Below are 13,909 nucleotides of genomic sequence, written 5' to 3'. Positions count from 1 at the left end.
CTTGTGCTCTAAATTCAACATTTCATAAGCCAAGGGACGTGATTTAAGATTACCAGGTGTCAACATTACCAAAGTTAAAACCGATTTATTAAAAAATAAGATTAACTTTGGAATATAGGGATAAATTTAAGGTTTTGAAGTGTGTGTAAAATCTTGGTCTAAAGGAGTTTCTTTTTTAATACATAGGAGAAACATTTCAATATCTGCATTTAAGATTAATATAAGACTTGAAAAAAAGAGTCTACTTAAGAATCATTTTAAGACTAATTCTCTCTCTCCCATAAATAACATTGAACCTATGCCTAGATTTTTGAGGATGATAAAAGTTTTTTTTTCTAATGTATTTTTAAATGCCAGTTATGTTGGGTGTTTCTAAAAGGATTATAGCAGGTGAAGTTGTTCATAGATAGAAGCAACAGAATAGTAACTATTGACAAGATAGAGAACCCGTTCTCAAATGTGAGTAGATGAAGCCACTCTTGAGCATCTGGTGCGATTAACAAATTCAAGTGTGGCTTAAAATATTTTTAATTTAAAACAATCAGATGAGTAGAACTAACACCAAGTAGTAAAGACATCTTCGGAATAAAACAGATTTTAGGGTTTATTTATAAACCAAAGTATATGCTTGCTTTTCATTTACTTAGGTGTTTCAAAGTAGAAAGTTTTGGGGTTTTTTTTTTTTTCTGATAAGTAGCCAGAGATTGTACATTGATCTTTCTTTTTAAGGAAAATTACAATTTCTCCAGAAACCTTTTGGTATCTTAGTTTGCATCTATTTTTCTTCTTTAAAAAGAGATGTATTCATTTGTGGATCATTACCTGCAGAAATGCTACTCTCATGTACCCAAACTCTTAAACAGTGATTTATGTTATGAAAAATGCTCCCTGTGGCATATACATATAAAAAAATAAAGTGTAGGAATTAGCAAATACTGTGAGTTCAAATAAGTATAAAAATCCCTTTAGCAGAGGGTGTAGAGACGGATGCACAGGTGAAGGAGAAACAGGATGACAAAAGCTAATTCTCCCTAAAACGGGAACCCGGAGGTTAAGCCAGCACTGGGTGGTGGCCCCCACTTCACAACCATAGAAGATGATGTTCTGGTATAATTTGGATGCTCAATATACAAATTTTAACTTTAGAAGATAAAATAAAATCAAAACTCTTAAGTTTACAGTCAACTCATGGCCTTTTCCTTTTCTGTAAACATTTGGCTCATTACCATATGCATATTCATCCAACTTTCCCACCAACAATTTTAGTTTACTATTTCCAGTAAAATTTTATGCTGAAAAAAACCTGGACCTGCTAGTGTCCTGTCATTCTTGGGACCACAACCACAGGACTTCACATTAACAAACGCGCGCGCGCACACACACACACACACACACACACACACACACCCCACCCTCTCATCATCTAGAGCAGAAGAGAAGTAGAAGGTGAAAACAAAGATGAATTCGGGCGGGTTACTATCTAAAGGCAGTTTAATATTTATGAAATGTCACACACACGCACGCACACACACCACAAAGTCTTTAGGCTCCAGTTACAAGCGCTGCGTCATCTGCCAGATCACATGGTAATTGTTGCTATTTCAAGGATCAAGTGGCATAAAGCTCCCCCCCAACCCCCACCCCACCCCTTTCCTCTGGTACCATATAGCGTGGAAGAGTGATTACTGTGTGATGGGGTGAGACCAGGCTCACTGGTCCAACCCTCCCAGCTAGAAAGCAGGCTCTCGGTGGGGTGGCGCGCGCCGGGTTCTCACGAAGTGATTGGGAAAGGGGGACGGGGGAGGGGGTCTCAGGGGAGGAAGGGCAGCTCTAATTGGTTTCTCAATGAAAGATAATCACCTATTCCCCGGAGAGGCTGGGGATTAGCACTCTGCCTCTCCTCTTCATCGCTTTTAGACTTCTCATCCTCCCCTCGGTGCTTTTAGTCCATTCAGCAGAAGTGGATCGAAGAAAGCGGCTTCTTGCGCCGTATTAGGGGCAGCACTCTGCTGCGCTCGAGTACTTAGCGCCCATTCACTCGCTCGCTCTGCGCTCGCCTCGCCCTGCTGTCGTCCCGGCCGCCGCCGCCGCCGCCGCCCGAGAAAAAGTTTCGCGGAGGGGCTCAGGGAAAAAATGAGCGAGCTGGAGGAAGACTTTGCCAAGATTCTCATGCTCAAGGAGGAGAGGATCAAAGAGCTGGAGAAACGGCTGTCCGAGAAAGAGGAAGAAATCCAGGAGCTGAAGAGGAAGCTCCATAAATGCCAGTCGGTGCTGCCCGTGCCCTCGACCCACATCGGCCCGCGGACCACCCGGGCACAGGGCATTTCGGCCGAGCCGCAGACGTACAGGTCCTTCCACGACCTTCGACAGGCATTCCGGAAGTTCACCAAATCCGAAAGGTAGGCGCCGGGGCGCGGCCAGGCGCGACGGGCCGGAGCGAGGCCACCGCTCGGGGCGCGTGGGCCCGGTGGCCGTTCGGGCGGCGGCTCGGGGGCTGGGGGCTCCGGGCCGCGGCGGCGGGGGCTGCTGGGTGCCGGGCGCCCCAGCTCTCCTCAGCGCGCGGAGTGGGGGTGGCCCTGGCGGGCCGGGAATGGGAAGTGTTTATTTTTATTTCTGCCCATCACGTGCTGTGCCTGTCTCCGCGGGGCTGGGAAAGGCGAGCTCCTCGGGAAGACGCGCCCCTGTGGCGTGGGGGTGGGGAGCAGGAGCGTGGAAAGTTTCCTCATGCCCGCTAACTTGGCGGTTCTGCACCCGGCTGTGGGCGCGCCGTCTTCCCTCCGCGCACCCCGGTGGGGACGCCCACGCGGGGAGAGAACCCGGCCCATCACCGCGCAGGAGAGCTTCCCCGGGGTGACCCCCAGACCCTGGCCACAGGGCATGCTCAGTGCGCCGCGAGAGCCTCCCGGGAGGGGCGACAGGAGGCTGGACAGGGTTGGGTCCAATTTAAGGACTGAACTTGCCCAGAGCCCGAGCCCTACTGAGAAGGCGCAGAGAGGGAGGTGGGAGACGGGAAGGGGGGAGGGGCGGGAATGGGGTGCGTCTCCGCTGCAGGGCTCAGCCTCCGAGGATCACTTTCCAGGCAGCTGTGATGTTAGCAAGAATTGTAAAGAAACCCCACTCTCTGGTTGTTCGTTTGCTCAGTTTGTGTCCCTTGCAGAAGTGCCACACTTTGGCTGTCCTGGGCTTGGAGGCGGCTTGGTGACCTTGCACCTGAAGCAGGTTTGGGGCTACTGTCAGACCTGTCGCCGGGTGGATAATGCCCCCCGCCTTGTCTTCCTTCTGGATCTCTCCCAGGAAAAGCTGAGATGAAGAGGGAGGGGAGCTATTTCTCTGGGCGCCTCCAGGCTCCTTCCTTTCCTCCTCCTGGCACGGTGAGAGCCAAAATCAAAGTTGAGTCTCTCCTTCATAGTGTTTAGGGGAGGCCGGGCGATTTTGGCCACAAGTAGGAAGCTCTTGCTCTCCACTCGCCGCCTTTACCGGAGAAGGCTGATCGATTGGCTGCAGCATTAAAGCGCCTCTGGACATTAGGGAGAGGAAGTGCAGACTCCAAAGCCCATTACTGGCTTTTAGTCTCTGGAAGTGCATGGCCGAAAGTGCATTTCGCAGGATATTGAATATTCCATTAGGCGTGCCTTCATGCCCGCCTACCTCTTACCCCTTCCCTCTTCTTAGATCACTTGGTGTCTGAGTTTGGAGCCCTCAGGGGACCCCTAAATTAGTCCCTCCCCCTAAGCTCTATGACTTTGAGGCCAGTACTTTTAAAGAGCATGTCTTCTTGTCCATCTCCATCCAGGCTAGTTGCAGGGCTCTCCATGTCCCCTACTCCCCTGCTGCACCCCTTCCTTGTCTGTCTCTCCTGTGTACTGATTACAGCGTTTGTGTCAGTGGGTGGGGGAAGTGGGGCAAAGGGAACTGGACAGGGGTTAAGAGCTATTAGAAGAGGGCCAGGAGCTGGGAGTGGGTTGGGGGAGAGAAACAGTAATCAGGCAGATAGGATTCACCTTGGGAGCTACCAGCCCACCTTCAACCAGCGTCTCAACGGACAGCTTTTAGATATCCCAAGTGATACTCCACTTATAAAATGACACTGTGCACATGGCACCTTTTGGCCTGGGCTGCCTTGGAAGTCGCTGTCACAAGGAACAGTGGCATTCTTTCTTGTGTCAGGCCAGGACTGCAATCAGAGCTAATACTTGGCCTTGCTCTTGGTTGGGAAGCTGCTGCGTCTTGCCTCAGCTGAGCTGCGCATTCCTTGGGTGCTGCCCTGCCCCGCGCTCAGCAGCTGGAATCAATCTGCCCACCTCCTTAAGAAGCCACTTCATCAGCGGTCACCCGGCAGCTGTTTGCCTCCCAGGGCTGACCGACTGGGGCTTTATCACATTTTTGAAATTTCAGATCACAGTGTCTGGACTGTGCCCCTCAGAGTATCCAGCACCGCTTCGCAGCAAAGAGGAGATTTCACCAGGGTTTAGAGAGGACAGGAGAGGAAAATCTCCCTCCTAGAGTCCACTCTCATTCAGGAGCTAGCTCTCAAAGAGGCACTTTTATTTTCCCTGACGAGAACTCTCCCTAGGGCTGAGCAGTTTTGGGATGTACTGGGAGGAAATGGCTGATCTTTTCGTATGTACACATCATCTTCCTTTGCTGTCCGTCTCCCCCACTCCCAACATTCTCGTGTTAGGGGTAGGAACATTCATCAAAAGTGGCTCATGCGCAGTTGAGCTCGGGTGCATATTTGTGTCTGCAGCAAGTAGCTGGAGTGCTTTTCTACTTCCTTTCTGCGCTGATTTACGCTGGGAGTGGGGGTAAACTTTTTTCCACTCAGCACTCAGTTTTATACTTTCAAATGGAAGTGTGGAGTGTATTTTCAGCAAGTTGACTCATTAGCGTTTAAAGAATTTTGACAGGTATATAATATGGGGATAGTAACCCCTGAAATTAGGTTCTCATCCTAGCATTTAAAGAGACAGGACTAACTTATCATTGGTGAGACACCTTATTTTGGCCAAGAAAGAATTTAAAAATTATTTCCAGGATACAACATTTAACAGCAAACCAGACGCTTTCAAAATAAAAGTGTATTTTCTAATTTTCAGGTATTTCGATTTGGGGAGTCGTGTGCCATCACCTCCTGCATCTTTTGTTACTGGGCTTACTGGGGCTGAAAGAGACTGCTTTATCACAAAACTAATGTTCAATTGCTGTTCTATTGGATTTAGTGATAGCTATTCAGCCTGTGGGTTTGTTTCATACTTTACTAGGACACCCAGTTTTTATACTAACAAGAGAAGAAACAGATTTTGAAAGTATGGGAATTCTGTTGGTGGGCAGACTGAGCAAAGAGCCTTTGCCTATAACCGCTGTTTTAGAAAATGATTGCAATCTAAAATATTTACCTAATCAGCGATAAAAATATCTTAAGCATTTATTGCAGTGTAAGGAAATGGGAAAATTCATCGACTCTTGTAATCAAGTCAGTCCAATTAGCCAGATTTCCATGTGTCCACGGAGGGTATAACGTACAGTCTCCATTAAGAGTGATCTAAGTATCCAAGGAATGCTTAGATGAAAATTATACTAGGGAAAGGGAAGATCTGAGCTCTCAGCAGAAGTATCAAGTGTACAGTAAGATGATCATGTTTAAAAAGAAAACATCCGACTTATTGCCGTCCTCATTTTCAGACCCCTTAGAAATGCCTAGTAGAGATCAAGTGATTATCACTGAAAACCGTCGGCTGTTTTGGATGACAGTGATGATGTTTTACATTTATATATCACTTTCTGCCAGATAACTTGGAGTATTTCACATTGTTTTCTGTGAGCTCTTGATTCCTTGCAATTTATTTACTCCACATCAAGAATAGCCTAATATCCTTAATTCTTCTCCTTAATTTTTTACACATACCTAAATTCCTTATTTTGGCCACCCAGTTAGCTCAGGGACTGCATACAGTTGTTGGTTTTAAATTAGCTTAAGCAAAGGCTTGAATCAATATTAGTCTGTTGCAGGAGTAATAGGTTGTAATAGTCTTCGAAAACCAATCAAGCTATTCCTGTCACAAATCCCTTGATTCTTGATGATGTAAATTCATCATTTGGAACCTGTACATCCTTCCACTGGGACATGGATGCTTTGGAATGGATGCCCCAGGTAACTCTTTGCCTTTGCATCTCTGATTCATTTCAGCTGGTGTAACCTTCAGACTAAATCAAGGGATTTGGCCTAATTTTGATATCAGCAACTTCAGTGAAATGAGTGCCCACTGAATCCTGGACCCATCTTGTTGTTCACATAGAAAATACACAGTACTTTAAAATAGTGTTGAGAAGGATAATAAAGACAGTTAATCTGAGCAATTTGAACATGGTTCCAAGCTCTTTACTCACAGTAGCTCACTGTTTTCCTCCATGGTCCTAAATCACATACACACTTTTCATGTGAGGCATCAGAGGCTTGGGGAAGTTGTCACCTGCCTATGATCGATCTCACGGCTAGGAAATGCCAGACATGTTTCCAACCCAAGCCTTGCAGTTTTTAGAGCCCTAATTCTCAACTGCTATACTCCATAGCCCTGGAATCAGGCCAGTTACATCTTACTAACTGGTGAATCCTTCCAAATAGGAAGAAATGAACCTGCCCTAAATTAGAATAGGATTTAAAAATAATAATAATAAAAAGGTCTTAGAGCCAGCATGAAACGGACCTCATGAAAAAGCAACCAATGCGCTCTTGTATCCAGCTCGTATGCCTTGGGTGTGCTGTGCCAGGCCAGGGCTTCCTCAGGCGTCCCTGCTCCTGGGATTGCCATCATTCCTCAATCTTTCAATCTTTCTTTCTTGCCCACCTTCAGCTTGGTGTCATGTCACGGGTGGCGCTGATGAGTCCTGCAATTATGGAGCATGTGAAAATGACCTTGGTTGCTGCCTCTGGCTATCATTCACTGTACCCTTTGCCTTTTTCCTTACAGACCCGTCCCGCTAATCCCTTCATCCCTACCAATCCTCCCAGCCAAAGGAATTTATTACTAACTGACAACATACCCATATGTTAACCAGTTATCCTTTCTGGATTAAAATAGTAAAGTATTAACGGGAGCGTCTAGAAGAGGACATTCATTTAGTTTGCTCAAAGGAGGAATATTTATGGTGAGAATTTAGAGGGGAGGATTTTTAGGCAGGATGGCTTGTCCAGATCTTTGCCTCTTGCCAGATGTAATTTGAAGTGGGCAGGTTCTGAGCTTAAGCACCTCACACCTATTTTCAGTCAAAGAGATACAGGAGGCAGATAGTACCCTGGTTTTAGTGATGAGAAAATGGAGCAAATCATTACTGAAGTGCCTTTTAAAGGATCTTGGAAGTGGGACCAGAAAGACAATGTAAGTTTCTGAATTTTGCATCACTACTGGAGTTGGTGAATTGATATCTCCAGCTTTTCATCTATTTATGCTTATTATTTAAGACATACTCACTTTGTTTAGGGGCTGGTTTGAGTTGTGGAATCATGTACATTTTCCAGATATATTTGTAATACACCAGAAATTCTTGTTCCATCTGAATCACTGATATATGTATAGGTTGAAAGTTTCATTTAATCATTCATTCGAGATTTGACTGATTCTCAGGAAAATATTTCTAACAGTCCTGAAAAAACAAAAGATGTCCTGTCTTTTTCCTCTTTCCTGAACAAATGCCTGTTTCCTGGTGCCCTCCCACCACCCTGGGTAGGAGATGCTGAGAGTGTCTTGAAAACCTTTCTTTTGATAAGATTTTCAGGTGATTTCAAAGTTGCTCAGGGGATGAATAATTATTTTCCTTTGCCATTGAGAATTTGCTTATCAGAGTTCAGGACCCTACGTTATCTAGGATTCCTGTAGCTCTTGGAAGTTACTGTGAGCACTGAGATAAACCAGGGATAGCATATCCTGTTTCTCAAAAGTGAAAGCTCAGAAGTTTGGAAATTGTCACAAACGAGAACTGACCTTGAGCCGGGGTTTGTTAGTGTCCGTTGCTGTTGGGTCCCCGAGGAGAAGAGGGGCTATGTACACGTGCATTTACTGTATGAATAATGTCTATGTATATGTGTATGTGTGTATATACACGATGGATATACACACATCTACCCACACACTCAAATTGCCACTTTATTCATTTTATGATTTTTATACTTCTTACAGTAGTTATTGTTCTAAAACTCCTCTAGGTTGGCCCAATCAGTTTCTTGGGGAAAGGAGGATTTACTTCTTGGGCTGTTACTGTAAAATAGATCACGGTATCTTGCAGCTTGTCAAATGCTTATGCCCAGTTTTGGACACACAGTTCAATATTGTCTCCCAGAACAGGGTACTAGAACCAATCTTCGTTGCTTCTTGTTGAAGGACTTACTACCTTCTCCTTTTACCCAGTGAGGTGCAAACTTGTACCTCCCTCCTTTTCTTTGTTCTTGGATCTGCCTGTGTCTTGTCTGTCTCTTGTAGGTCCCTGGTTCTTCTCTTCTAGCTTGACATCTGTAACTCCTGCCAGATCTGTTATTTGCAAAAATCATACAACAGCAAATGCAGAGAGCAGAGGTCTTGGTCAGAATATTACTCTAACCTTTTAAAAATCTTTCATGTCTTCAGATATTTCAGATACTATGCAATTTGAATTTCTTAAAGTTTTAAAAATAATTGTTAATTGTTCATATTGAAAATATATAATGCTTTAAAATATTTTATCAATGAAAAATGGATATTTCCAGAAAATGTGTATCTTTGAAATAGATTTACTTTATAAAGGCTGATAGAACTATTCTCCTTTATTGCTGTTCTAAACAACAGGTTCCTTTTTTAAAAACTCTTAACTGTATTCTGCATCAATCACTGAACATTATCGGTGGATCGCAGACTTCAGTGTACATTATGTGGCTTTCATTTTAAACATTTTCATATTGTTTCTTACATGGGAGTATAATAGAAACTCATGCTACTTAGAAAATAGTATAGTTTTTTATTTAAATTGAAGTATAGTCAGATTACAATGTTCTGTCAATGTCTGGTGTACAGCATGCTTCAGTCATACATATACAAACATATTCCTTTTCATATTCATTTTCATTATAGGTTACTGCAAGATATTAAATACAGCCCCCTGTGCTATATATACAGTAGAAACTTGTTGTTTATTTTATGTATAGTAGTTAGGATCTGCAAATCTTAAACTCCCAGTTTATCCCTTCCCACCCTCTTTCCCCCCTGGTAACCATAAGTTTGTTTTCTATGTCTGTGAGTCTGTTTCTATTTTGTAAAGAAATTCATTTGTGTTTCTAGGGCAGTCTACCCAGGCAATAGAAATAAAAGTAAAAATAAACAAATGGGACCTAATTAAACTTACAAGCTTTTGCACAGCAAAGGAAATTATAAACAAAACAAAAAGACGACCTACAGAATGGGAAAAAGTATTTGTAATTGATATGACCAACAGGAGCTTAATTTCCAGAATATACAAACGGCTCATACAACTTAATAACAAAAAATAAACGACCCAATCCAAAAATGGGCAGAAGACCTAAACAAGCTATTCTCCAGTGAAGGCATACAAAAGGCCAGTAGGCACATGAAAAAATGCTCAATATTTCTAATTATCAGAGAAATGCAGATCAAAACTACAATGAGGTGTCACCTCACACCAGTCAGAATGGCCATCTTTAAAAAGTCCACAAATGATAAATACTGGAGAGGGTGTGGAGAAAAGGGAACCCTCCTACACTGCTGGTGGGAATGATGTTTGGTGCAGCCACTGTAGAAAACAGTATGGAGGTTCCTTAAAAAAGTAAAACTAAACTTACCCTATGATCCAGCATTCCCACTCCTGGGCATATATCTGGAGGGAACTCTAATTCAAAAAGACACATGCACCCCATTGTTCACAGCAGCACTGTTTACACAGCCAAGACATGGAAGCAACCCAAATGTCCATTGACAGATGAATGGCTAAAGAAGTTGTGGTATGTATGTATATATGTGTGTGTGTGTGTGTGTGTGTATATATATGTATATATATATATGAATACTACTCAGCCATAAAAAATAATAAAATAATGCCATTTGCTGCAACATGGGTGGACCTAGAGATCATCATTCTAAGTGAAGTAAGCCAGAAAGAGAAAGAAAAATACCATATGATATCACATGTGGAATCGAAAATAGTGTAGTTTTAAATTCAATCATATATATATATTTTGTAATGGATATACTAGGGATAAAACCTGGGATCTCATGCAATCAATACAAGGTTTATATTGACTAGAAAGTTTTAAAATGCTTTCTATAACTTGTCCTGTCCAGTGTGTTGGCTTCATGTTTAACCTTTTTTTAGTGCATACTTATTTGACATATTCTTGGAAATTAGTCCAGAAAAGTTAATAAGTTTGATACTAGGAGTTGACTTGCGTTGATTTTGCTTTATTGGATGAACCTGTTGATCAGTGTTTACGAGGATAATGTAAATGTGCTGATTCATGAGTGTTTGTTAAGGCAAATCCAGTGAGACATCTGCAGTAATTACCTTCTTAGGACTTAGTTTGAAATTTGTTTTACTTATAATAAAGGTCATATACAACCACAGTTCTGAAATTATGCTCTCAGTCAGACTTGTTGCCAATTCAAGCTGTCCCTCCTTTCCAGGTCAGTTTAGAGAGGGCTTCAAAATGTGTTTTAAATCCTCAGATGCATCTTCATTCGAGCAGTCTGACCTCAAATGCTGCAAAAATGCTGCCGACAAACCTTGTAAGGAATCCTAAAAATACTTGTATGTTTGCATCTTACAAATACGTGTGGGTCTGTTTGTTCAACTATATGATATTGTTATTGTCTGATGAGCAAATCCAAAGCCTTTGGGTAAAGGTTAATATTTTTCTTGATGCCTCTCATTGCCCTCCTGATGTGGGTAATGCTAATTTTATGCATCACACGACCACCCAAGAACTTGACTATTTATGCTAAAAACTCTCAAAATAGAAAATTCTTTTACATCTTAGGTTGTAAACCCCTGGGTAGAAACCAGGTCTGTTTATAGTAAAAATTCCAACCCAGTAAAACCCTTAGCTTACCGTAGTTTTCTCTTCCCACGTGGTAATTTTCAGAGACAGGGTAAGAAAAACACATACCTAGAATGTATTAAAAAACAAACACATGAAAAAAAAAAAAAGACAACCTTCTAGAGGATAAAAACAGTTCATATTCAATTCAGTCTCCTCTCAGAGAATAAGAACACTCTGAAATATCCAGTCCAATATTCCATGTCTTACACCAGATCTCAGCTGTGGTGTCATGACGCACAGTGGTGTGCATCTGATTAGCTGTGAGGTTAAAATGAGTAAATGACAGGTTAAAAGTCAAGCTTTGTGAATGATTTGTTTCCTAGAAAATAAGTTGAGAACATGCACACATCTCCCTAGGGATTGTTTTTTTCACTCGCATTCCGATTGGCTTTCCTGACTGGGAGGATTGCAAATACATGTCAGGAAATTGTACAGAACCCACGGTCGGTGTTGTCTTTTCACAAGAGCGTATTGCACATGGGAACATCGTCCCTCTTGTGAGTCACTGCAGAAAAAAATGTTTGAGAACTTCTGATCTGAGCTGTGGTTCTCAAATATCAAAATCTTGACCCTGTGACTCTGAAAGCTACTTATTTATAAATAATGATCATTAGATTTACTGCTGTCTGCTTAGCACATGAACCTCAGAGCCACATCTCCCAAAGTGCGATATTCATACACTGGGAGCACCAGGGATGCTTCTGAGGGACACCAGAGATCATTTATTTTATATGAACAGGAAGAAATTTTAATGTATTGGAGGAAAATATGTAACAATCACGTTAAATCTATGCCATGTAGCTATTGCTGCTCAGAATAAGGCTTGATTTTAAGGGTTCATAGATTTTTAAAGGAAAAATGTATAAAAATACAGATCGTGAATAGCATAGACGTGGATACACAAAAGAGGTTTGGGAAAGATTGTTTTTAAAGTCATTTTCAACAAGGAATGAGATTGTTTCCATGCTTCCCCCACCCCCACTGTGACGATTCTGGCCAATTGAGTTCTCACGATACCTGTCACCTGTCTTTGGGTGATTCCTTGGATGGATGGCTGTCACACCTCCACCCCCACCCCGGAATTGAAGTGGGGACATAGGTTAGATGGAACAGGCAGCTTTTATAAAAAATACTGTCTGATGCACTGATGATAAATGTCTGGTTAAGAATTACTCACTTTTATGTAGCATCAGAAAAATGTCTGACTTCCCCCCAGATTTATGAATTCCTTTGCTATGCTACAGCAAGGCCCATAGTGAACAGGACAGCTGGGAAATGACCAAGGGGTGCTGGGATGCTGGTCTCCATCCAGCCTGGGGTCCCTGGGCAGCTTTCTCTTCCTACAGTGTCCCAAGTGCACTGTAGTTTCTCATCTCTTCCCCAGGGCTTTTCCTTGGATCCTGAGAGTCAGTGCCTATGGCTATGAAGGACGGTAGTGTGACATTTTGTAGCTGGAAATGCGTGATGGTTTTTTCTTTTTTTCCCTTCCTTCTTGTAAAAGTACAATTTGGAAAAAGTTTGGAAGGGGAAATCTTTCACAAAATACAGATTTATTTTCCTGTTATCTTTGTTCCTTTTACTTGAGGGAAACTAGATTAATCTAAAAGATAAGGAGTTAAAATTATTGTTAAAAAATAGTTTTGTAGAAAAATGAGACAAATATAAGGAGAAAGGAGGGAATATATCACAGGCGGGAGGAGGAACTGGCAACAATCCATTCTTCTTTCAGAGCATAGTGCAGCCTGTCTCCCTGCCCACTTAGGAAGGAGATTCCTTAAGATTTGGATGTAGGTTCCCTCCAAAAGATAGGGGGAAAGGGAGGTGGAGAGAGGGCAGGAGGGAGGGAGGGAGAGCAAGTGAGAAGATTCCAAAAATCACCACAAGGTGGCAGCAGGAGCATAATATTTAGCAGTTCTACAGCTAGTAGTTTGAAATGGCCTTTAGTTGAATTTTAAAATATATTCTCAAAAAATATATATATATATATATTTATTCTCAAACATATGACTTTCTTTTTTAACTGAAGTATAATTGACTAAGAATACTATAATAGTTTCATGTGTACAACATAGTGGTTCAATCTTTTTTTAGATTTTACTCCATTTAAAGTGATTATAAAATACCGGCTGTGTTTCCTCCCTGTGCTGTACATTATATCCTTGTGGCTTATTTGTTCTATACACAGTAGTTTGTGCCTCTGAATCCCCGCCCCTCCCCTACCCCTCCCCCTTCCCTCTCCCCACTGGAAACCCCTAGTGTATTCTCTATATCTGTGAGTCTGTTTCTGTTTTGTTACACTCAATCGTTTGTTTTATTTTTCCGATTCTACAGGTAAATGAAAACATACAACTTTCTTAATATGAGAACTCAGCTGTTGGGAAAGTGTGTCATTGAATGCATATAGTTTTATAGTTTTCCAGTTAGTAGTGATTTTGGGGAATGTGTTTAAAAAGCCAAAATGCAGTGTCCTTCTTTGGTGTTTGTCTAAACCAGAAGAGAAGCAGAGTGCACTTTGTGTAGAGAACCCTTTGAACACTGCTGTCAGTCTGAGGGAAATTCCTAAAACCCCTGTGAGGGACTCGCATTTGGCTGAGAGAAGAAAACTGAGAGAAAAAGTGGAAAATCAATCCTAGTAAAAATGTATGTGTGAGGATATAGATTACAGGGAATGGCTGCCTACTCACCCCCCTTTCCCCTTGTAAATGACCAAAAGACAATTATTGTAAGACAAAGTTAGATCAGCTATTAGGCACAATTTCTTATAGCTTCTAATAGGTTGTTTGATCTCCTTGATAATTCTGTGAACCTGCGATATAATTCAGTAAATCTTAA

General features: G+C 42.3%; 1 protein-coding gene across 1 annotated transcript in view; it reads left to right on the top strand.

Moving 5' to 3' along the window:
• Positions 1–1,803: 1,803 nt before the first annotated feature.
• Positions 1,804–13,909, top strand: part of PRKG1 (protein kinase cGMP-dependent 1) — a 1,104,481-nt gene continuing 1,092,375 nt past the window's right edge. Inside the window, exon 1 of the mRNA XM_031461315.2 lies at positions 1,804–2,399. Within this exon, the coding sequence (XP_031317175.1) occupies positions 2,134–2,399 (266 nt within the window). The 5' untranslated portion in view covers positions 1,804–2,133. The remainder of the gene's footprint in view (positions 2,400–13,909) is intronic.

The sequence above is a fragment of the Camelus dromedarius genome, chromosome 8 (assembly GCF_036321535.1).
Source record: "Camelus dromedarius isolate mCamDro1 chromosome 8, mCamDro1.pat, whole genome shotgun sequence".
Lineage (NCBI taxonomy): Eukaryota > Metazoa > Chordata > Mammalia > Artiodactyla > Camelidae > Camelus > Camelus dromedarius.
This window is presented reverse-complemented; position numbering and strand designations above follow the sequence as displayed.